Source organism: Euleptes europaea, chromosome 14 (assembly GCF_029931775.1).
Source record: "Euleptes europaea isolate rEulEur1 chromosome 14, rEulEur1.hap1, whole genome shotgun sequence".
NCBI classification, from domain to species: domain Eukaryota; kingdom Metazoa; phylum Chordata; class Lepidosauria; order Squamata; family Sphaerodactylidae; genus Euleptes; species Euleptes europaea.
The window spans coordinates 50,872,458-50,892,551 of record NC_079325.1 but is presented as its reverse complement, the minus strand read 5'-3'; the positions used below and the strand labels follow the sequence as shown (position 1 = coordinate 50,892,551).

At 43.3% G+C, this 20,094-nt stretch overlaps 1 protein-coding gene across 1 annotated transcript in view; it reads left to right on the top strand.

Moving 5' to 3' along the window:
* Window positions 1-20,094, top strand: part of MED27 (mediator complex subunit 27) — a 194,691-nt gene that overhangs the window by 73,129 nt on the left and 101,468 nt on the right. The window contains exon 3 of the mRNA XM_056860042.1: window positions 11,184-11,314. Coding sequence (XP_056716020.1) covers window positions 11,184-11,314 — 131 coding nt within the window. The remainder of the gene's footprint in view (window positions 1-11,183; window positions 11,315-20,094) is intronic.

Below are 20,094 nucleotides of genomic sequence, written 5' to 3'. Positions count from 1 at the left end.
TATGGCCTCAGGCAGAAAAAGCTCTTTCCCCATATCTGCCTCTTGAAATCCTGTAACTGCAAACCTGGATTGAACCTGAGACTTTCTGCTTGCAAACCCTGTGCTCTGCCACTGAACCACAGCCCTTCCCTGAAGGTGTGGCCCCCCTTTTTCCAGTGACATGAGCTTGTCCAGAATGTTGACAAGCAAGTAAGGACTTGGTAACTGAGTACGGATGTGGAGCTCATACAAGGTGAGAAAAGTTGTGTCCTTTCTGCCTTTACTAGTATCTAATAGGCTTTTTTAGGAGCACCATAGAGAACATGAAGCTGCAGTTTCTGGCTTAGAGGCACAGAAAAGGGCATTAAGGAAGAGACTGCAAGGTGAAGGTGCTGAGTTGAAACTGGTATATGGGCCTGACAGTGTCAGACCCAGTAAAAGACTGGAAATAGCTAGCTCGCTACAGAAAGTAATTGTCCCTCTGTATGGGTTATGGTTCTTTGCCAGATCAATACCAGTTGGGAGCGGTCCACACCTGTAGTTGGACAGTTTTCTCTTTTGACTTGCTCTTGTTTCCTCTGTGCTTAAAAAAAACAACAACCTGGGATCCTTAGGAAGGTGAATGATGTACCCTTCCTATTTTAGTAAATTTATATTCCTGCCTTCCTCCAAAGAGCTCAAGGCGGTACATGCTATGCTTCCTCAATTTTATCCTCACAACAACTCTGTAGGCTGGGCTGTGAAGTAGGCTGGGCTGAGTGATTGGCCCAAGGTTACCCAGAAGAGTAGGGATTTAAATTGAGGTCTTCCAGATCCTTGTCTGTCATGGAACTCCTAGTCCTGCACAATATTGAACACATGAACACATGAAGCTGCCTTATACTGAATTAGACCCTTAGTCCATCCAAGTCAGTATTGTCTATTCAGACCAGCTGTGGCTCTCTAGGGTCTCAGGCAGAGGCCTTTCACATAACCTACTTTCCTAGTCCCTTTAACTGGAGATGCCGGGGATTGAACCTGAGGCCTTCTGCATGCCAAGCAGATGCTCTACCACTGAGCCACAGCCCCTCCCCTAAGCTCTCCAGGGTCTCAGGCAGTAGTCTTTCACATCACCTACTTGACTAGTCCCTTTAACTGGAGATGCCGGGAATTGAACCTGGGGCCTTTGGTATGCCAAGCAGATGCTCCACCACTGAGCCACAACCCCCTCCCCTAATATTCTCTGATTTTGCTAGGAAAAAGTAGGCCACTGCTAGGGGATATTTAATCTGCGTTCTCTCTAGAACATAGAATAAGGACTTTCACTCTTGCTCAGTGCAATGAATGTATACCCTGCTTCCTTCTACTAGATTGTATATTTGGGGAGGGGTGTTGTCACTGCCTGATATCTATTTTTTAGCAAGGTTTTACCTTCTTTGGGGCTTTGCCCCCCAGGTACCTTGGAACACGCTGTGGATCAATGTTATGTCCCTCCCTTTGCCTTCTGGGTTGTATTAATGGCACTGTGGTAGTTTTTTTGCCTTAGGGAGATGCGGTGAGTGAAGTGTTGAGCATCCCTGAAGACCTCCGCAATATGTTAAAAAATTCCCCAGGGCAGATGAGTCTGCAAGATTACTGCAGAATGGCCAGCTGATGGTTGGTTAGCTGTTTTTTTTTTTTAGTTACTTATTTTAGTAATAGTGGAAGCCACATTGGGACACCAGAGCCACAGTGGAGAGGTTAACAGGTGCTTAGAATTCACCAAAGTAGAAAGTTGTGCAGAAATCTGCTTTCACAGTGTTTCCAGATCTTGGGAAATCCAGTTTGCTGGTGCTGATTTAGAATGACAGCCTTCAGGTGCGGCAAGTATAAGACAGGTTTTAATCTGAGAGCTCTTATACTATTTAGCATTTTGCGAGCAAAATGGAATAGGTTCTCGACAGCACCTCAAAAGAGACAACAGCAGTGTGACAGCGCAAGTGTAGAAAGATAGGATGACATCTGGGTCAGTTTTCCTAGGAAGAAATATGACTAAGGACAACTCTTAAATTGCTCCCATCTTCTGTTTTCATGTAAGCCCTTCACACTTGGCTCCTGTCTTCTGGTCTGTTAGAGATGAGCTGGTAGAATGGAGAATTGGCTTGGCTTCTGCTGGGGGAAGGGGATAAAATGTTCGGGGGGCAGCAAAGGAAGAGGGGAGTGCAGCAGTCTGAATTAGGGGTACACAGGCCAGGAGCCAAGGGCAGCTTCCCTGGCTGAGAATGCAGGCAGGGAGCCAAGAATGACTGGCACATCTTCTAACTGCTACATTAATTGAGGTACAGTAGAAAATATGGCAGGTAAAAATTATGAGATAACTGAGCCTCCTAAGAAAGGAAGACCTCCTTTTAGCTGATCTGGGTGGGGCTGATGTGCAGAATACCCCATTTTCTGTGCATTGTTGTGTTCTTTTGCATATAGAAGAAGAAGAGTTGGTTTCACACCCTGCTTTTCTCTACCTTTAAGGAGTCTCAAAGCAGCTTACAATCAGCTTCCCTTCCCCTCCCCACAACAGACACCTTGTGAGTTTGGGGGGCTGAGAGAGTTCTGAGAGAACTGCGACTGGCCCAGGGTCACCCAGCAGGCTTCATGTGGAGGAGTGGAGAATCAAACCCAGTTCTCCAGTTTAGAATCCGCCGCACATATGGGGGAATGGGGAATCAAACCTGGTTTTTCGGATTAGAGTCCATTGATCTCAACCACTACGCTCTTAACCACTACCTTTGTAAGGGGGAAATAAAGTGTTTTTTTGAGTAAGTTGACATGTTTTGGTATGTGTGATTTTTATTAGTCATGGTGCACTTCTTACCATTCTTGAACACAAGATCTCTTATACTTAATCAGAGTATTGGCCCATCATGGTCAGTACTGTCTACTGAGGCTGGCAGCAGCTCTCCAAGATCTCAGGCTGAATTCTTTGAAACTACTCAGTACCTGATCCTTTCAGCTGGAGATGCCAGTGATTGAACCTGGGACCCTATTTAATCATGGTTTCTGTATAGGATCCTAATGAAATTCTTGAGATTTTTTTTAACACTGAATTAAACAAATACCATGAATAAAGCAAAAAAACTAGCATGGGTTTATAAATAGCCTCTTATCTGTCTAAAGATGTGAGGGCCCTGGAAAAAAAACTGGAAAATTTATTCTTTTTCTCCTCCCCCCCCCCCAGTTTTTCCAACATAAAAACTGGAATATTTGGCAGAGCACTGAAAAGAAACTCCTGTGAAATATTTTATCTTTTTGAATGAGTTAAATGCTTCTTAAGGCAAGGTTTTTCATATTTAAAATGTACAGCATCTAAACATCTCAGAGGACTTTTTAAAAAATCCAATGGCAATTTCCCCAATTTTTCCAATGAAAAAATCGGGAAATTTGGGGTAGCACTGAAAAAAAAAAAAACACTCTCCTATTAAACATTTTTATCTTTTTGAGTGAGAAATTCCTTGTCTTACCAAGTATTTCAAACCAAATGTGCAGTATGAAAAAAAAGTCTACGGACTTTCTTGGGTTTCCAAGGGAAATTTTGGGAAACATTAAGGAGGGGGGGGGAGAACTCTTTCACAGTGTAGATATAGGCCATTTATGCAGGGTTTCATTTTGATTTTGCATGCCTTTTCCTTTCTGCAGAACTTTCTACAGTGGTCGTCACCTTTCTCTCCTCACGCATTTTGCCTGTGTTTTCCGGATGAATCCGGAAAATGCGGGCAAAACGCCCAGAAACGCATGGGGAGAGCAAGGCGACCTCTGACGGTCGGGAAAGGCATGCATAATCAAAACGAAGCATCGGAGCAGTCAGCAGGAGTGACAGCAGAAAAACAGCCCTGCATGAATGGCCATATGCAGCATTTTAAAGGTTTTTTGTTTGTTTAAATGTAAATAATGTCGGCAATAATTAAAATGCCATAATGGTTTTAATGATAGCATGTTATTAAGTAATTTATTGTTTTCAATGTTATAAAGTTTCGCTTAATATCCAAACATGCTGATAGCCTGACCTACTGTGACTCTGAGAGACTTCTGTCTAAATAATTACACTTTCTTTTGTTTACTACAGAATTTGCATTCTGCCGTCACTTTTTATTTTTTGCTACTTCTCTGATGGCAAAAATTAAAGATGACCTGTGTAATGGTAGCATAGAGTGCAGCAGTTGTAACCCTCAACTGTGGGGTATACTTGCAGGTTTTTCTTACAGAAGATTTGGATGTTTATACTTTTAAGTTCCATAAATATGCCAAATACAATTTTATATGCTGACTAAGTTATAAATAATGAAGTTCATTTTGTTAAATCGGTAAAAGAAGCTTTAATTTGAAAGGAAAATAACTGTTGCATTTAATTCAATGTTTTTTTAAAAAAATAATAATTGGGGGAAGCCCCCCCTCGTGGTTTTAATCTTTTGTAAAGTAGAACTCAGCTGGATCTTTTCAGATCTCAGAAGCTAAACAGGGTCGGTCCTGGCTAGTATTTGGATAGGAGCCCTCCAAGGAATACCAGAGTTGTGAAGCAGAGGCAGGCAATGGCAAGCCACCTCTCAGCATCTTTTGCCTTGAAAGCCCTATGGCAGGGGTGTCAAACTCATTTGTTACGAGGACTAGATATGATATAAATGTCACTTGGTCGGGCCGGGCTTGTGTACCATAAAATTTAATGCCAGGTACTGAAGATACAAAAAGAGCCCCGTGGCGCAGAGTGGTAAGCTGCAGTACTGCAGTCCAAGCTCTGCTCATGACCTGAGTTCGATCCCAACGGAAGTTGGTTTCAGGTAGCTGGCTCAAGGTTGACTCAACCTTCCATCCTTCCAAGGTCGGTAAAATGAGTACCCAGCTTGCTGGGGGTAAAGGGAAGATGACTGGGGAAGGCACTGGAAAACCACCCCGCAAACAAAGTGCCTAGGAAATGTCGGGATGTGATGTCACCCCAAGAGTCAGTAATGATCCAGTGCTTGCACAGGGGACCTTTACCTTACCTACTGAAGATACAAATGTTATAGGAAGACTAAGGCCAATTAATGATATTATTTTTTTACTTTAATTTTTACTTAAAATACAACCATGCTTAAAACAATAACACTCTTTCAGTATTTTATTTAACCATCTTTGATAATTGACACCTTGGGACTGGGGGTTCCCTTGGCTGGTAAGCCCGCAGCACACTAGCCAGCCCAGATCAGGAGTGGGGGGGTGTCTGCCTCTTCTGGCTTGAGGGCTGGATAAGAGCTCTCATAGGGCTGAATCCGACCTGCGGGTATGTTTGACACCCATGCCCTATGGGGTCACCGTAACTCAGCTGTGAATTGATGGCAAAAAAGAAACAACTCAGTGGGCTTTCTTTCTTTGGCCACAAGGGACTAATGTAGTAGGCAACAGCGTGAGAGAACTGCTGCCTTGCTGTTCTACTTGTGGGTTTCCCGTAAGCACCTCCAGCTAGTGCTTATCTTTTAACTGGTATTTTTTTCTTATTCAAAACCTTATTATCGGAGAAGCTCCAAATTTAGGTGTCCGCTATCTTCAGGGTAGAAGAAGAGTTGATTTTTTATATGCCGATTTTCTCTACCACTTAAGGGAAACAAAAAAACGGCTTACAGTCACTTATTTTTCCCTGATGGTGGCTGTGTCTCTCACCTAATGGTTCCTTGAAACACTGGATCAGTTCATACAACATGCCAAACCATGGCTTACCCTAAACATAGTTTAGAAACCTAGCTATGGTCTGAGCTTTCTAAATCACAGGGTAGAGTTTCTCTTCTGCATTATTTCTGTCAGCTCAGTTCTCCACTCTCTAGGCACAGTGGTTAGAACTGGGGTTTCTGAGTTCAGACATTGCCCCCCCCCACATGTGTCTAGCACAAACTATGGCTTGCAAACCCACTAACAACTATGATTTCTTATTCCAGTTTGCTGGCTGACTGGAAAACCATTGTGTGTTAAATTACACATGGTTCAAAGCTGTGGTTAAAAAGTCTTCATTATGGCTGTGTTTGAGGCATCACAACAAATCCTGATGAGGTTTCTTTAGATAAGGCTTTGGGTGATGTCTTAATTGAGCCATAGGAGTCCCACAATTAAATATGAAATATTAATACTGAGAAAATAGCCTTTTGCTACTGGATTGTTGTCATGGAGATCTTTAAAAGTTAGATGTAGCCTAACCTATATATACCACTCTATTCACTCCTACATCTGTAGACCTTATCTTCTGAATTGGCTGTAGTCTTTTGGACTCTTTTAAACCCAAAGGCTAAGAAAATGTTTTCCATTGAAAAGAGTGGGAACTTGTTCTGTGAAATATAGTGTATCACTCTTAAATAATGTATAAATCAAGTTGGACAGTAGCTGCCTATCAGTTTTATTAACTTTGACCTTTTCTCCCATTATAAAGATGGTTTGGTAAATATTTAATGGGCCCATATAGATCTTGACAGTTGGATCTTTGTTCCTGGAAGCACAAGCAGAAGATACATAGACGGATGCCTGTGACTGTATTATATGTCGTTAACAAAAATAGTTTAGTTAGAAAGAGTCGGCCATCAAGGGCAAAACTTGTGTTCTGACGTTAAAATAAATAAATCCCGGTGCTATTGTTGGCTATGCCCTCAAAGTAGAAATTCTACCAGGATGTTTCAACACGGAATTGCGATTTTCGTTGGTACAGTTCAAAATTCAGCTCTGATTAGCAGAGATGCCTGTCTTTGCCATTGTGCTAGTTTTCTAAATTGGGCATAGTAGCCCCCATTGCCACCACTGTGTATCTAACAATCCTCTCTCTCTCCCAGAGTGGTGTCCATGGGGGTCTAAATGGCTGAGCTTGCACTGGTTTTAATAAGATGCCATGAAAAGCTGGGTAGGGAAACCGCCTGGTCTCTGCCAAGCAAGCGGTGCCTTTAATTCCATAAACATTGGTGCATATTGCTCTCATTGCAAATTCTAGTGTTGAGGATCGAAAACTGAGCAGCTGACATTTTGAAACATTGTCTTTCAAACTTGTACTGTCCCTTGCAGTCATTGATTTCCCATTTAAGGGATCTGCAAGAGAAAAACAAATTTGAGCGAAATTCATTGGCCTCAGATGAAAGTGCTGGAGTGAAATGATGCCTCAACCCGTTCCCTCTCTTTCTGTAGCGGAGAGTAACTCTACTTTTATTAAGAATGCTATACATCTTTGTGCTCCTGTCTAGATCACATGGTAAATTGGCTAAGTAAATCAGAACGTTGTTAAGAACCTGTACAGGGATGCTCTAAACACTGACATTCAGTCTCTTAGTTGTATGGCTTCATGAATTTTTACAGCATTTTCCAAGAAAAATAATTTAGTTAGTTTTTCTCCCTCATTTTCAGTTCACTGTTTTCTGTGTTTCATTTCCCAGATCTTTAGAAGATTTATAATCTGAAGAGAAACCAGAGTATATAATATGGACAGGATTTTTCTGGGAGAGTATCAACCTTTGATGGTCATAACCAGTGGATTAACTTTTGTCAAGTTGAAAAACAAGTATAATTTTTAAAACGCTGATTTTTCTTTAGTTGTATTTATTTCCTTAAAGGCTTGTGTTGAAAGAGATGATAAATATTAAAAGATACCTATGAGGGAAATATATTTTATAATAATTTACTATTAGGTCTATGACCGCAGTCTTGGACCAAGGGAGAAGGAAAAGAAGGGAGGAGAAGACGAGGGAGGATAGGAAGCATAATACATAGTAAACATAATAAGGATAATACAATCTTAAGTTAACAATGTTAAAAATATAGTTGTGAAATATAGTTGTACGCACGCACTTATGTATTTTTCATCTAGTCTAAACTCCAGCCTTCCCTAGAGTTTAGGGTGGGTGGTGGTTTTGTTAAGGCTTAGCAAATTAAAATACCAATTAAAAATATAAATAGTTACTCATGGCCATGATCTAAAGAGTCGCACAATTCATTCACTGTGCCAAAGAGTTCTTTTGAGACCTCTTCTCACTTCATCCCTTCTGTGCCATATGGCAAACCGTGTTTGAAACTTTCAAAAATAGTTAGCAAATTTCCAAAGCACGGAAAGGTGTGGGAGGTCTACTGTTGACAGAAAAGCCAGAATCACAATTACCCCTTCCACCCCATGGTTGTGCAGACCTCAAGTAGCTCTTTGAATCCAGGCCTGGATAAAGAGGTTAATGCTGAATCCATTCATTTGAGTTTAGGATCTCTCCTTTAGATGGAGTTGTAGCTGGAAAATTCCTTTCAGGATTAGCAAAAGCCGTCATTTATTGTAAGGCCAGAGGGACAGTTCTTCTTTGGCCTGGCTGCAATGAAATCTTGTGTTAGAGAGCCAAGAAGTTGTTACGAACAAACACATTTATCCCCACTTAGAACGCTAATAGCTCCCTCTGCAGAGGAAGAGTTTATAAGCAGTTCAACCGGGATGAGGAAGTTGACTATCAAAGCAAAAAATTCACTTCCCAGTAAAAGAAGTAGCTCTTTACTGTGTATTTTTGTAAAAACAGAAATGTGATCACTCTGGCCATCATGATGCCATTTAGGAATTATTTTTCCACTTGAAATATTTTAAAACACAAAACAGTTATTTCACCATTCTCTCTGCATGTATATGTATGTGAAAAATTATTTTCAATGGTTATATTGGGAGTTTGGCCCCTAGCCTTTGGGGATTTTCCCAGGCATCATTTTTAGTTCTCCTAGTAAGCTTTGCCATAAGGTAGCCTTCCCAGACTGCCAGACAAGTGGTACTTATATCTTCTTTTCCTGAACACATGAAAACATGAAGCTGTCTTATACTGAATCAGATCCTTGGCCCATCAAAGTCAGCACTGTCTACTCAGACTGGCAGCAGCTCTCCAGGGTCTCAGGCAGAGGTCTTTCACATCACCTACCACCTTGTCCTTTTAACTGGAGACACCAGGGATTGAACCTGGATCTTCTGTGTGCAAAAGCAGAGGCTCTTCCACTGAGCTACAGCCCCTCCCCCTCTTCACTCAGTTGACTTGTGGAATTCATGGTGACAAAAGTGTTGTGGCAGCTCTTGGGTTAGAGACCTTTGTGAAGTTTCGTTGTTACCAGAACCATTAGCCGGGATGGCTACATGAAGCCATATGTTGGGGTCCAACAGCAGGGAAAGGGCTTTTGTGTTCTGCTTTCCAGAGGCATCTGTTGCCACCCAAATGCTAGACACCGATGGCCTGTTGGCCTGACCCAGCAGGGCCCCTCCTTGGTTAGGTTCTGTCTTGTGATTCAACAGCTCCTACCCCCCGCCCCGTCTCTGTTGGGCCAGATTGTATTGCTGGAATTATTTTGTGTCAACTCATATTGACATAAAGACTATTGAGAGACTTTCTTTTATTGCCTCTACTTCATTTTTTAGACTTAATTATTCCCTTTCTCCCTCCCCTGAATAACTGTTTCTAAGACATGTATGCATATTACTAAAAATATATCAGTTTAGTTAATGTGGACATTTTATTTTATTGTAAATGTCTCTTATAAATTATCATAATTCATGGAGGGTATTTTTTTGTACTGCATAAAATGTTTTGAAACTTGACCAGTGAATTGATTTTCTTTGGAGTGGACATTACCCGGCCCTAATTCCCTTATATTGAGTGCCGTAGGAGGGGAAATGTGCATTGATAGGCAGAAAGTAGACTTCGAATTGGCTTGGCTTTCCCAACACTGCGACTAGAAGACCTTTAAGATGTCCCATTCCACTAAGCTTTTTGCATAGAGCAGCACAAGGAAGGGATCGGTTCCATTGTCTCCTGGCAACGAAAATACTTACTGAAAGGATGTTGGTCACTTTGATGTGATAATGGCAGCAGAGATGCAGTACATTTTCTCTGATTAGTTTGTACCTTTAGCTTATTGGGAACACAATAATTCAGTATTTTGGAAGTCCCAGAGAAGCTGCTCTAGGTGTTCCTTTTCCGTTGTTCCCACCCTCCCTCTTTAATTTACATTAGGTTGGCACCTGCAGATCCGTTCTGCCGACGGTGGCATTTTCCTTTGGCGCAAGGAGTCTTCCATCGATACAAGAGTCAGCAGAAGCTCCTGTGCCAGTGGAAGGCTCTGCCGTTAGTGGAGTGGATGGTTGGGATCCAACTTGGTACAGTATTATCCAACACTTGATTATCCAGAATGTTCCATTAACTGGCGTCACCCTGAGGGCAAGCCATCCCCCGCTACCCGCAACCACTCCCACCTCTCCAGCTGGCTAGCTTGATGCTTCTGACAGTTGCTGGCATTCTGACAGCTGGTGCTGCCTGATGACATCATCTTCCGATGCCTGCCTCGAGCTGTGGGGGACCAGCTCTGCCAGTGGGCTCCCAGGTAGCCGGCTCACTTATCTGCTAGCTGTGTTGGATGGTTCTGTGGTGATGGAAGATGGGGAAGTGTCCCAGCAGACATGGGGCCTGTCGCCATGGGGCTTCCAATGGGGGGCGGTGGGTTGCTATGGATTCCTCTGGGTACGGGCTGGTGCAGGTCAATAAGCTTGACTGTCCTGCACATTTGATTAAGCAGCAACCCCATTCCCCAGGAGTACTAGATTGTATGTATCTACAAGGAATTGGAGCTAATAGACCACATCCAGTAAATTCAAACTACCTGTGTAGTTGCAAAATTCTAACACGTTTATTTGATGGGTGGGGGGAGACGGTTATGGCGTAAGCTAAAACATGTTTTCGTTTCTAGCATTTAGAGTTTCTTTAAAGAATAATTCATCCATTGTGATTCTCTGTTTAGCAAGTGGTGGTATGGCTATTTGTTTAATAAAAGAATTGTCCTTCACCAAGCTTCCCTTGTACAACAGAGCGCTGCTTCGCTGCTTCTTCTACTAAAAATCTCTCCAGAATGTGTTCAGATAAGGATTACCAAAATGCTAAATAAGCATCTCCTTGGTTGATAGCTGGTGTCTCAGGCACAAATGCATCTATTATGAAAATCCTATAACTTCTGGAAAGGTGTCTTACTTTTGCGGGGGGAGGGTTGCTAAAAGACTCCAAAATATTGTATATTAAATTATTGCTATTCACCCAAGGCCATAGAGGAGAATGCTTGGCCCAGGACTAGGTGTGTTCCTGTTAAAAGAAACTTTTTGTTTGGGGTTCAGTCATGTTGCTAAGGGATAAAAAGGAAAGAACGTTGCCTTTTGATGGTTTCCTGATTCTCCCCCCCCCCCCATGTTTTTTCCCTAGTTGCAGTATCATGCAGGATTGGCATCTGGCCTGCTGAATCAGCAATCCTTGAAACGGTCTGCAAACCAGATGGGAATGTCTGCCAAACGAAGGCCGAAAGCCCAGCCTACCACCCTCGTGCTCCCTCCTCAGTAAGTAGGAAAGGTTTTTTTTATAATTAGTTTTTAACTATGCTTTTAGTGGTGGGGGGCATTCGAGCACTGGAGTTAACTACTGGTTTGGGACTTCTCACTTATGGACTATTCACTCTTGGTGTTCTGCCAAAGTGCACTGATAATGATCTGCAGAAGGAGGAGGGAGGAATCTTCTGGCCAAGATCCACAGAATCACCCAGCATACCTTCACGTGCCCAAGGAAACTCTGGGCTTCAGTTTGTCAGGCAGCCGTCCCAGATGCCCGGTGGGAAGCCGCTTTTGAGGGGACATTCTAAAGACAGAAGAAAATTCTGCTTGGCATACACAAGCTCCTAAATGCTTGGCATACACAAGCTGGAGAGCCAGCGTGTTGTAGTGGTTAAGAGCGGTGGACTCTGATCTGGAGAACTGGATTTGATTCTCCACTCCTCCACATGAGCGGTAGTGGCTAATCTGGTGAACCGGGTTGGTTTCTCCCCTCCTACAGCCAGCTGGGTAACCTTGGGCTAGTCACACACTCTCAGCCCCACCTACCCCTACTGTCTGTTGTGGGGAGGGGAAGGGAACATGATTGTAAGATGGTTTGATTCTTCCTTAAGTGGTAGAGAAAGTCGGCATATAAAAACAACTCTTTTTCTTCATCTTCTTCTTCTTCATCATCATCATTCTTTGGGTCATAAATTCTGGCTTTATTGGAGGGGGTTGCTTTGGAAGCCTGCCCCCCTCCTTCGCTAATCTGAGATGAGAAAACCAGAGCTGAACGTTTGACTGTATTCTTTCAGGACTATGTATTCCCCACCCCCACCCCAAACATAAAAAAGAGTCTACCTGTTCACCTTATGGAAGTTTTTTTGTATGAGGTTAAAGACACTCTTTTTACAGGTTGCAAGCAATTATGCAGGCACCCGCGCCCTGACCTGATGGCCCAGGCTAGCCTGATCTCGTCAGATCTCAGAAGCTAAGCAGGGTCAGCCCTGGTTAGTATTTGGATGGGAGACCACCAAGGAATACCAGGGTTGCTGTGCAGAGGAAGGCACTGGCAAACCACCTCTGTTAGTCTCTTGCCTTGAAAACCCCAGAAGGGGTCGCCATAAGTCGGCTGCGACTTGAAGGCACTTCACACACACGCACACACAAGGGCACCAGCAATCAGCAGTTTAGATGGTCCGGTGTTGATGCCAAAAAAACTACACACACACACACACATAAAACACCAGAAGCCCACACAATGAACCTTATAAATTAATAAATATCCTGAAATATTTAGTAACATATATAAGGGAATTATTACAGCAAAAAATGAAACCTAAGGCATTAACATGGTGCTCTGAACACCCTTGTTTCTGAAACATACTGTTTTGTAGCACTAGGTTGATTGAGGTATTACTCAATGTTAACTGGCATGGGTTTCCTGTAATCAGCATCCTCCTTTTGTACAGCACCACTAACTCTAAGCTCCTTTTGGGGAGGGAAAAGGTGAATGCCACTGGCCTTTCCTCTTTCTCCAGTAACTCATAAAGGTCTACTTATACAGCAGTTCATGAGTTTTTGAATCTTTCTTTCCAATATATCTATGCAGCTGAAATTCTTGAATAATACAAGCCCTTCCAAATTTAAGAAGATAATGCAGTGCATTCGTTAATGCTCCTGTTCTCCTTGTCACTGTGGTAGAAGGGAAAGGAAGGGGGAAAAATTGCATGGGAGGGGAGAGATTCCTGACACTGTGTCGTGCTACTGTGTCTCCCTCTCTCATAATAACAGAACAGGGGGTCATCTGCTGAAGCTGGAGGATGAAAGATTCAAAACATAAAAGGAAGTATTTCTTCACACAGTGCAGAAACTCCTTATGGTGATGGCTGCCAACTTGGAAGATTTTAAGAGGGGAGTGGACATGTTCAGGGAGGAGAGGGCTATCCATGGCTACTAGTCAAAATGGATCCTAGTCATGATGCATACTTATCCTCTCCAGAATCAGAGGAGCATGCCTATTATATTAGGTGCTGTGGAACACAGGCAGGATGCTGTTGCAGTCATCTTATTTGTGGGCTTCCTAGAGGCACCTGGTTGGCCACTGTGTGAACAGACTGCTGGACTTGATGTGCCTTGGTCTGATCCAGCATGGCCTTTCTATGTTCTTATGGCCTCATTCCCTCCTACAGCTTGCTTTAAACATGGTGTTGTCTGGCATCTGTATTGGTACTAAACAGGACTCATCATGACCAGGGTTTGAAACCAACATTTTGAAGTGAGATTCAAATGATTTCAAAGGCAATACTGGCTAACCAGGGGTAGTGTTGATGCTGCAGGCACAAGACTACACTGTGTTAAAGCAAACTTAAGAGATCAGGAACAAGGTTTTCACAATGGAGTTGTCGGAGTTTAATAAGCAACAATGTGAAATGAGCACCTTTGAGCAAATTATGAAATTTTGTTTTGTAATGATTTCATTGTTTGGGTTGCTCGTAGGACACCCTGAGGGTAGGATTATAAAATTTTAAATTACAGCCTGAAGGGGTTCTTGCTCTGCTGACTCTCCCATTGAAGAAGCTTGTTTGGTGGGTACACAAGAGAGGGCCTTTTTGGTGGCAACCCCATATTATGGAACAACCTCTCCAAAGATGTGTGCCTGGCCCCCTCACTCTCAATCTTTAGGAGGCAGCTGGAGTCAATTTATTTAAGTCAGCATGTGATTAAAGCAAGTCCTAAATTGTGAGTTCAAAATTTTGGTTCCACATACTTTTGTGCACTCTATTTTATGTATTTTATTAATGTTATAAGCTGCCTCGAGCTCTGTAAAAAAGAAAGATGGCTAATAAATGTTTTAAATGAATAAATGAAGTAAATACGGCAGTTTGTAACTCAAAGCAGGGCAAGGTAGTGTCTTGATTTGTTAGCCTTGGAAATACTGATTTCTTGGCTCAGAGGGATAAAGGGCATCTTCAAGATGGGTGTTTCCTTTTCCTCTTAGCTCAGGAGGCAGAATTTAATATTTAAATTTTTCCTGGCTTCTGAGGGTAAACGCCCCCTATAGCCAGTTCTATTTCCTGCCTTGATCGGGAGAGCAGCCTTTCGCAGCTCTCAGCTACATGGATTCCTAATCAATTACAAAAAGAGCAAATTGATCCCCTCTCAACGGCTGACACATTTAGGGGCAGAAATAGACACACACCAGAACACACTATTTCTCACAAGAGAAAAAATCAATCTCATTTCGTCTCTAGCAAAAAAGACTTATGTTGCCAGGTCATCAAAACTCATGTCCCTTGCCAAATTACAGGGTCACATGGTAGCCTGCATTCCCACTATTCAATGGGCTCGACTCCATGCGAGACCGTTACAATGGCTTCTCAGACCCTACCAAAAGGACATACAAAGGAAAAAGGACCTCAACATCCTCCTTTCCAAGGAAGCCAAGAACAGCCTGCTATGGTGGCCACACCAAAACAACCTATCAAATGGCCTCAGATTCATCTACCCTGTTCCGGAGCAGATCTACACAGATGCTTACACGACAGGGTGGGGGGCAACATTCCACACACACATAGCCCAGTGCACCTGGACCCCCCAGGAGCAGAAATTACACATAAACTCTCTAGAGATCAGAGCGATTTACAGAGCCTTGCAGAGCTTCAAACAACAAGTTCAAGGCAAGGACATACTGATCAGGACAGACAATGTGGCCGCCAAGGCACATTTAAACAATCTAACATCACTCTCTGCAGAACACATACAGGGAGTTACCAATGTGCAGGCAGATTGGCTCAGCAGGGAGACACTCAGCGAGACGGAATGGTCTCTACATCCAGACATATTCCACCTTATCACACAGAGATTCGGAACACCAATAGTAGACCTATTTGCAAACAGTACGAACCACCGGCTTCCACGCTACTATTCCAGATACACGCAAGTAGGGGCGGAACAGAGGGATGCACTGACGGCACCCTGGCCCAAGGGAATGTTATATGCCTTTCCACCCCTTCCACTCATTCCAAGAGTGCTAAGGAGGATACAAACATTGAAGGCACACGTCTTGTTCATAGCCCCGTATTGGCCCAGACGCCCATGGTTCCCCACATTAATACAGATGTCACACAACAACTCTGGAGGCTTCCAGACAGACCGGACCTACTGATACAGGGCCCAGTTTGCCATCCCGACCCAGGATGGTACAAAATGACCGTTTGGGTATTGAAAGGGGGAGATTGTACAGATTAGGTTACACCGAGGACATAGTTAACACTATTCAGGCTGCACGCAGACCTTCAACACAGAGAATTTATAATTCAACCTGGAGGGCATTCACCAGATGGGGCAGGCGCAAAAACATCAACCCACTCAAACCTCGAACCCTAGGCATTCTCTCCTTTTTACAAGAGGGTCACAGAATCGGCTTAGCCACCTCCACACTGAAAAGACAGCTAGCGCCAATAGCCACTATCGTTCCACAAGTGGCAGGGTATAAAGTGACCAAACATCCCCACATAAAATCATTCCTTAGGGGCATGACTCTTATCGCTCCTCCTGTAAGACACAGGTTTCCCACCTGGAGCCTACATACCGTACTGACTGCACTCACAAAACCACCATTCGAACCTCTTACAAAGGTCAGTTTAAAATGGTTAAGGATGAAAGTCCTATTTCTCACTGCTGTAACGTCGGCACGCAGAGTTTCGGAGATAGGAGCTCTATCTATTCGGCCAGGACTAATCACATTCCACAAGGACAAGGTGGTACTTAGTCACGACCACTCATTCATCCCAAAGTGCAACACAAAATTTCATAGAGAGCAGGACATAATACTGCCATCATTCTGTCCCAATCCAAAAACACCTATGGAAAAGACATGGCACTTACTAGATCTCCGAAGAGCTTTACATATATACATGTCCAGAACAGAGAGCATCAGAACATCTGAATCACTATTCATCAATATTTCACAACCAAAAAAGGGTAAACCCATGTCAAAGGCATCTATCAGTCGCACCATTGCCTTATGTATAAAGACGGCCTATAAAGAAAGCAAATTACCCATACCCGGAGGCATAACTGCCCACTCGGTTTGAAGTGCGGCCACCTCAGTGGCCTTCGACAGACAGGCTCCCATTGAGGAAATTTGCAAGGCGGCCACATGGTTGTCTGTGTCTACCTTTGTAAGACACTACAAATTAAACCTTTACTCGTCTGCAGATGCCGCATTTGGCAGACAAGTATTGCAAAGCATATTACAGGACGTCTAACCCTCCCAGGGCGGGGACAGCTCTTGTATGTCCCATCTTGAAGATGCCCTTTGTCCCTCTGAGCCGAGAAAGAGCCTTGGCTACTTACCGTGAAGGCTTCTTCTGCTCAGAGGGACGAAGGGCATCTTGCCCTCCCAGACGTCCGTCACTAGTTGAGTTATAGTCTTACAGTTAGTTGAAGTTCAAGGTTGTATACTTAACATTACAGTTCATGAAAATACTAATTACAGTACAATAACAAATTACATGTTTCTTAGCTTTTTCTAATAATCTTCTAAGGCTTGGAAAGTTTTGTAACTGGCTATAGGGGGCGTTTACCCTCAGAAGCCAGTAAAAATTTAAATATTAAATCCTGCCTCCCAAGCTAAGAGGAAAAGGAAACACCCATCTTGAAGATGCCCTTCGTCCCTCTGAGCAGAAGAAGCCTTCACAGTAAGTAGCCAAGGCTCTATCCCATGGCTGCCTAGGAGGACACCTGACTTTTTTTGAACAGTGCATATTGCTGATCACTCAGGGAGTCATAGCAGACATGGCGATGGCTGTAGTACCAGTTCCCAAGAGATTTTACAGAACACTAAAACATAAAATACTCTGTTCCCTCTAACACTGATCACAGATCATATAAATAACACCTGCATTGTGCAACTCTGGATGATCTAAAGTTGATTTGACAAGGGATCATTGTTAATTCTCTACATTTATTTATCAACATTATTTGGGGGGACTGTTTTTATTGGAATGTTTCATTGTGTCTTTTGTGGTGGGTTGTAATATTAACAGAATAAAATGCCCAACTAAAATAAAGCTTATAAAGCACCTATTCCTGGTAAAAAATTGGCCTTCCAAGGCAAAAGGGCTGTCAGGGAGCAGCTTTCCTGGATAAAGGAGTTGCATAGTTGTGGCAACGCAGTAAATGAGATTTAAAGTCCACCTATTGATGAGGTAAGTCATAAAATGGGTGGCATTTATTTTTGACTGCATCATGGTTCAGAAGAGTGTTTTATTTGTTTTGTTTCAGAAACTAGATACCAGAGTGTTGAACATACAACTCTGGAATGTTGAAGGCATTGGTTTGTGGCTTTAATATTTCGATTCTGATGAAGAAACGTGCATTTTTGACTGAACCTGCAAACTTTCTGGTTCCATTACAGCAACTGGATGTGATGTGCTTTTTACCTTCAGCTCTTCCTGGGTTTGAGAACTGGGAGTATTTTTCAGTAGAGGGAGGAAGGCATTCTGGATCCTTCAAGAGGCAGCAAGGTTACCTTGCAAGTCAGTCTCACAGGGGGATATGCATTGGAGTTTCTGTATGGCCGGGTTTTCCAGGCAGTGGTTAGGCACTTGGAACAGCTGTTGAAAACATCAGAAAACACACATGTGAGGAGGTTCACAGATGATGGAGTATACCATAGAACATGCCTCGCCACCAAGCTGCCTCTGTGCCTTTCCATTCCTCAGCCTGACCCCACTGGTCCTAAGGAAAATCAGGCAGATGAGGGCAGATGTAATCCTCAAAATGCCTCGCTGGCCCAGTAGGCCATGGTTCCCAGATGTGGTGGCAATGTCAGTGGAAGATCACTGGGACCTGCCAGAGAGGATCTGTTATCACAGGAGCCAGTTCTACAGCCACTAAAATTCCAACTAGCCATTAGAAGGCTAAGAAACAATGGTTCGAGAAAATGAGGCTACGTGAAATCTGTGATGAATATGCTGTTGGTGCCCCAGTGTTTCTCCGTAAAGTAGAAGTCTGGGGCTGCTTGAAAGGTCTTCCTGAACTGGTATGGCTTATGAGGGAAACCTGCAGTATGTCCACCTGGGTCTGGGTTCTCAGATCACCAGTGCTATACCATGTGTCCATTGGATGCTCACAGCCTTAATGGGGCCACCAGTCAAGTCTTTGGTCAGGATTGGATGCTCACAGCCTTAATGGGGCCACCAATCAAGTCTTTGGGCAGGATTTCCTTGGAGGAGCTAATCCTCAAAATGCTTGATGTTAGAAAGCTGGAAGTGCTCCTTGTAGCATTTGGGGGCCTATCTTGTAGACAACTGTGTGTGTGTGTGTGTGTGTGTGTGAAGTGCCGTCGAGGGCCGTGGCTTCCTTGATAGAGTCAATCCATCTCTTGTTGGGTCTTCCTCTTTTCCTGCTGCCCTCAACTTTTCCTAGCATGATTGTCTTTTCCAGTGACTCTTGTTTTCTCATGATGTGACCAAAGTACGATAGCTTCAGTTTAGTCATTTTCACTTCTAGGGTCAGTTCAGGCTTGATATGATCTGTAACTCACTGATTTGTTTTTTTGGCAGTCCATGGTATCCATAACACTCTCCTCCAACACCACATTTCAAAGAAATCTACTTTCTTCCTATCAGCTTTCTTCATTGTCCAGCTTTCACAGTATCTAAGGCCATGCAAAAGCCATGAATTCAAATCTGCTTCAAGCTGTAATTTCTGGTTCTGCTTTGCTGTCCTATTGCAAACAATGGCCTGTGAATTCAAATATCTCATTAAACTATGGTTAAGGTTCCTCATCTAGGACCTGACTTGGTATTTGAACCAAGTCATTGGGATGCTGTTGTGAGCAGTTGAAGAACTGTCCGCTTCTGTTGCTGGTTTGTCAGTAACCATTTATCTGCTTGAATTTCTTCCGTAAAGGGAAGCTTTAGCGCCCCCCCCCCAATAGGTGATTATCACAGGTGTTTTTGTGAGCAGGTAGGCTAGTAACACTGGTTATACTTGTCACTTTATTGACTTAATTTGCAAGTCTGGCTTTTAAGTACAGAATTCTGTTCTCAGTTAAAGTTCAAACTATAGTTCAAATCCTATAGGAGTTAGAGAGTGGAAGCAATTTATTTAATATAAAGCACGACTCCATTCTCTAAGCCCTCTTAAAAAGGTCACAGTAGTCCCCTGTGCAATTACCAGGTCATTCCTGACCCATGGGGTGACGTCACATCACAAGGTTTACTAGGCAAACTATGTTTACAGGGTGGTTTGCCATTGCCTTCCCCAGTCATCTGCACTTTACCCCCAGCAAGCTGGATACTCATTTTATCGACCTAGGAAGGTTGGAATTCTGAGTCGACCTTGAGCTGGCTACCTTAAACCGACTTCCGTCAGGATCGAACTCAGGTCGTGAGCAGAGCTTTTGACTACAGTACTGCAGCTTACCACTCTGTGCCATGGGGCTCCTTAAAGGCCATTAATACTGTTCTCAAGAACATCATTTCTTTGACTGGTGTTTGTCCTTGTTTTCTCCAGTCAATTGGAATCAGATTTCCCTGCAGATGATAGGTTAATACTACCTTGAGTATTATGATGTAGCTTGGGTGTTCAGTTCAAAGATATGTAGTATTTGGGGGCTTCTCTTACCTGGTCAAGCATGCCCCATGCTGTTGTGTCTGTAAGGTGCTATCAAATCACAGCTGACACATGGCAACCCCATAGGGTTTTCAAGGCAAGAGACGTTCAGAGGTGGTTTGCCATTGCCTGCCTCTGCGAGGGCTTAGAGAGTTCTGAGAGAACTGTGACTGGCTCAAGGT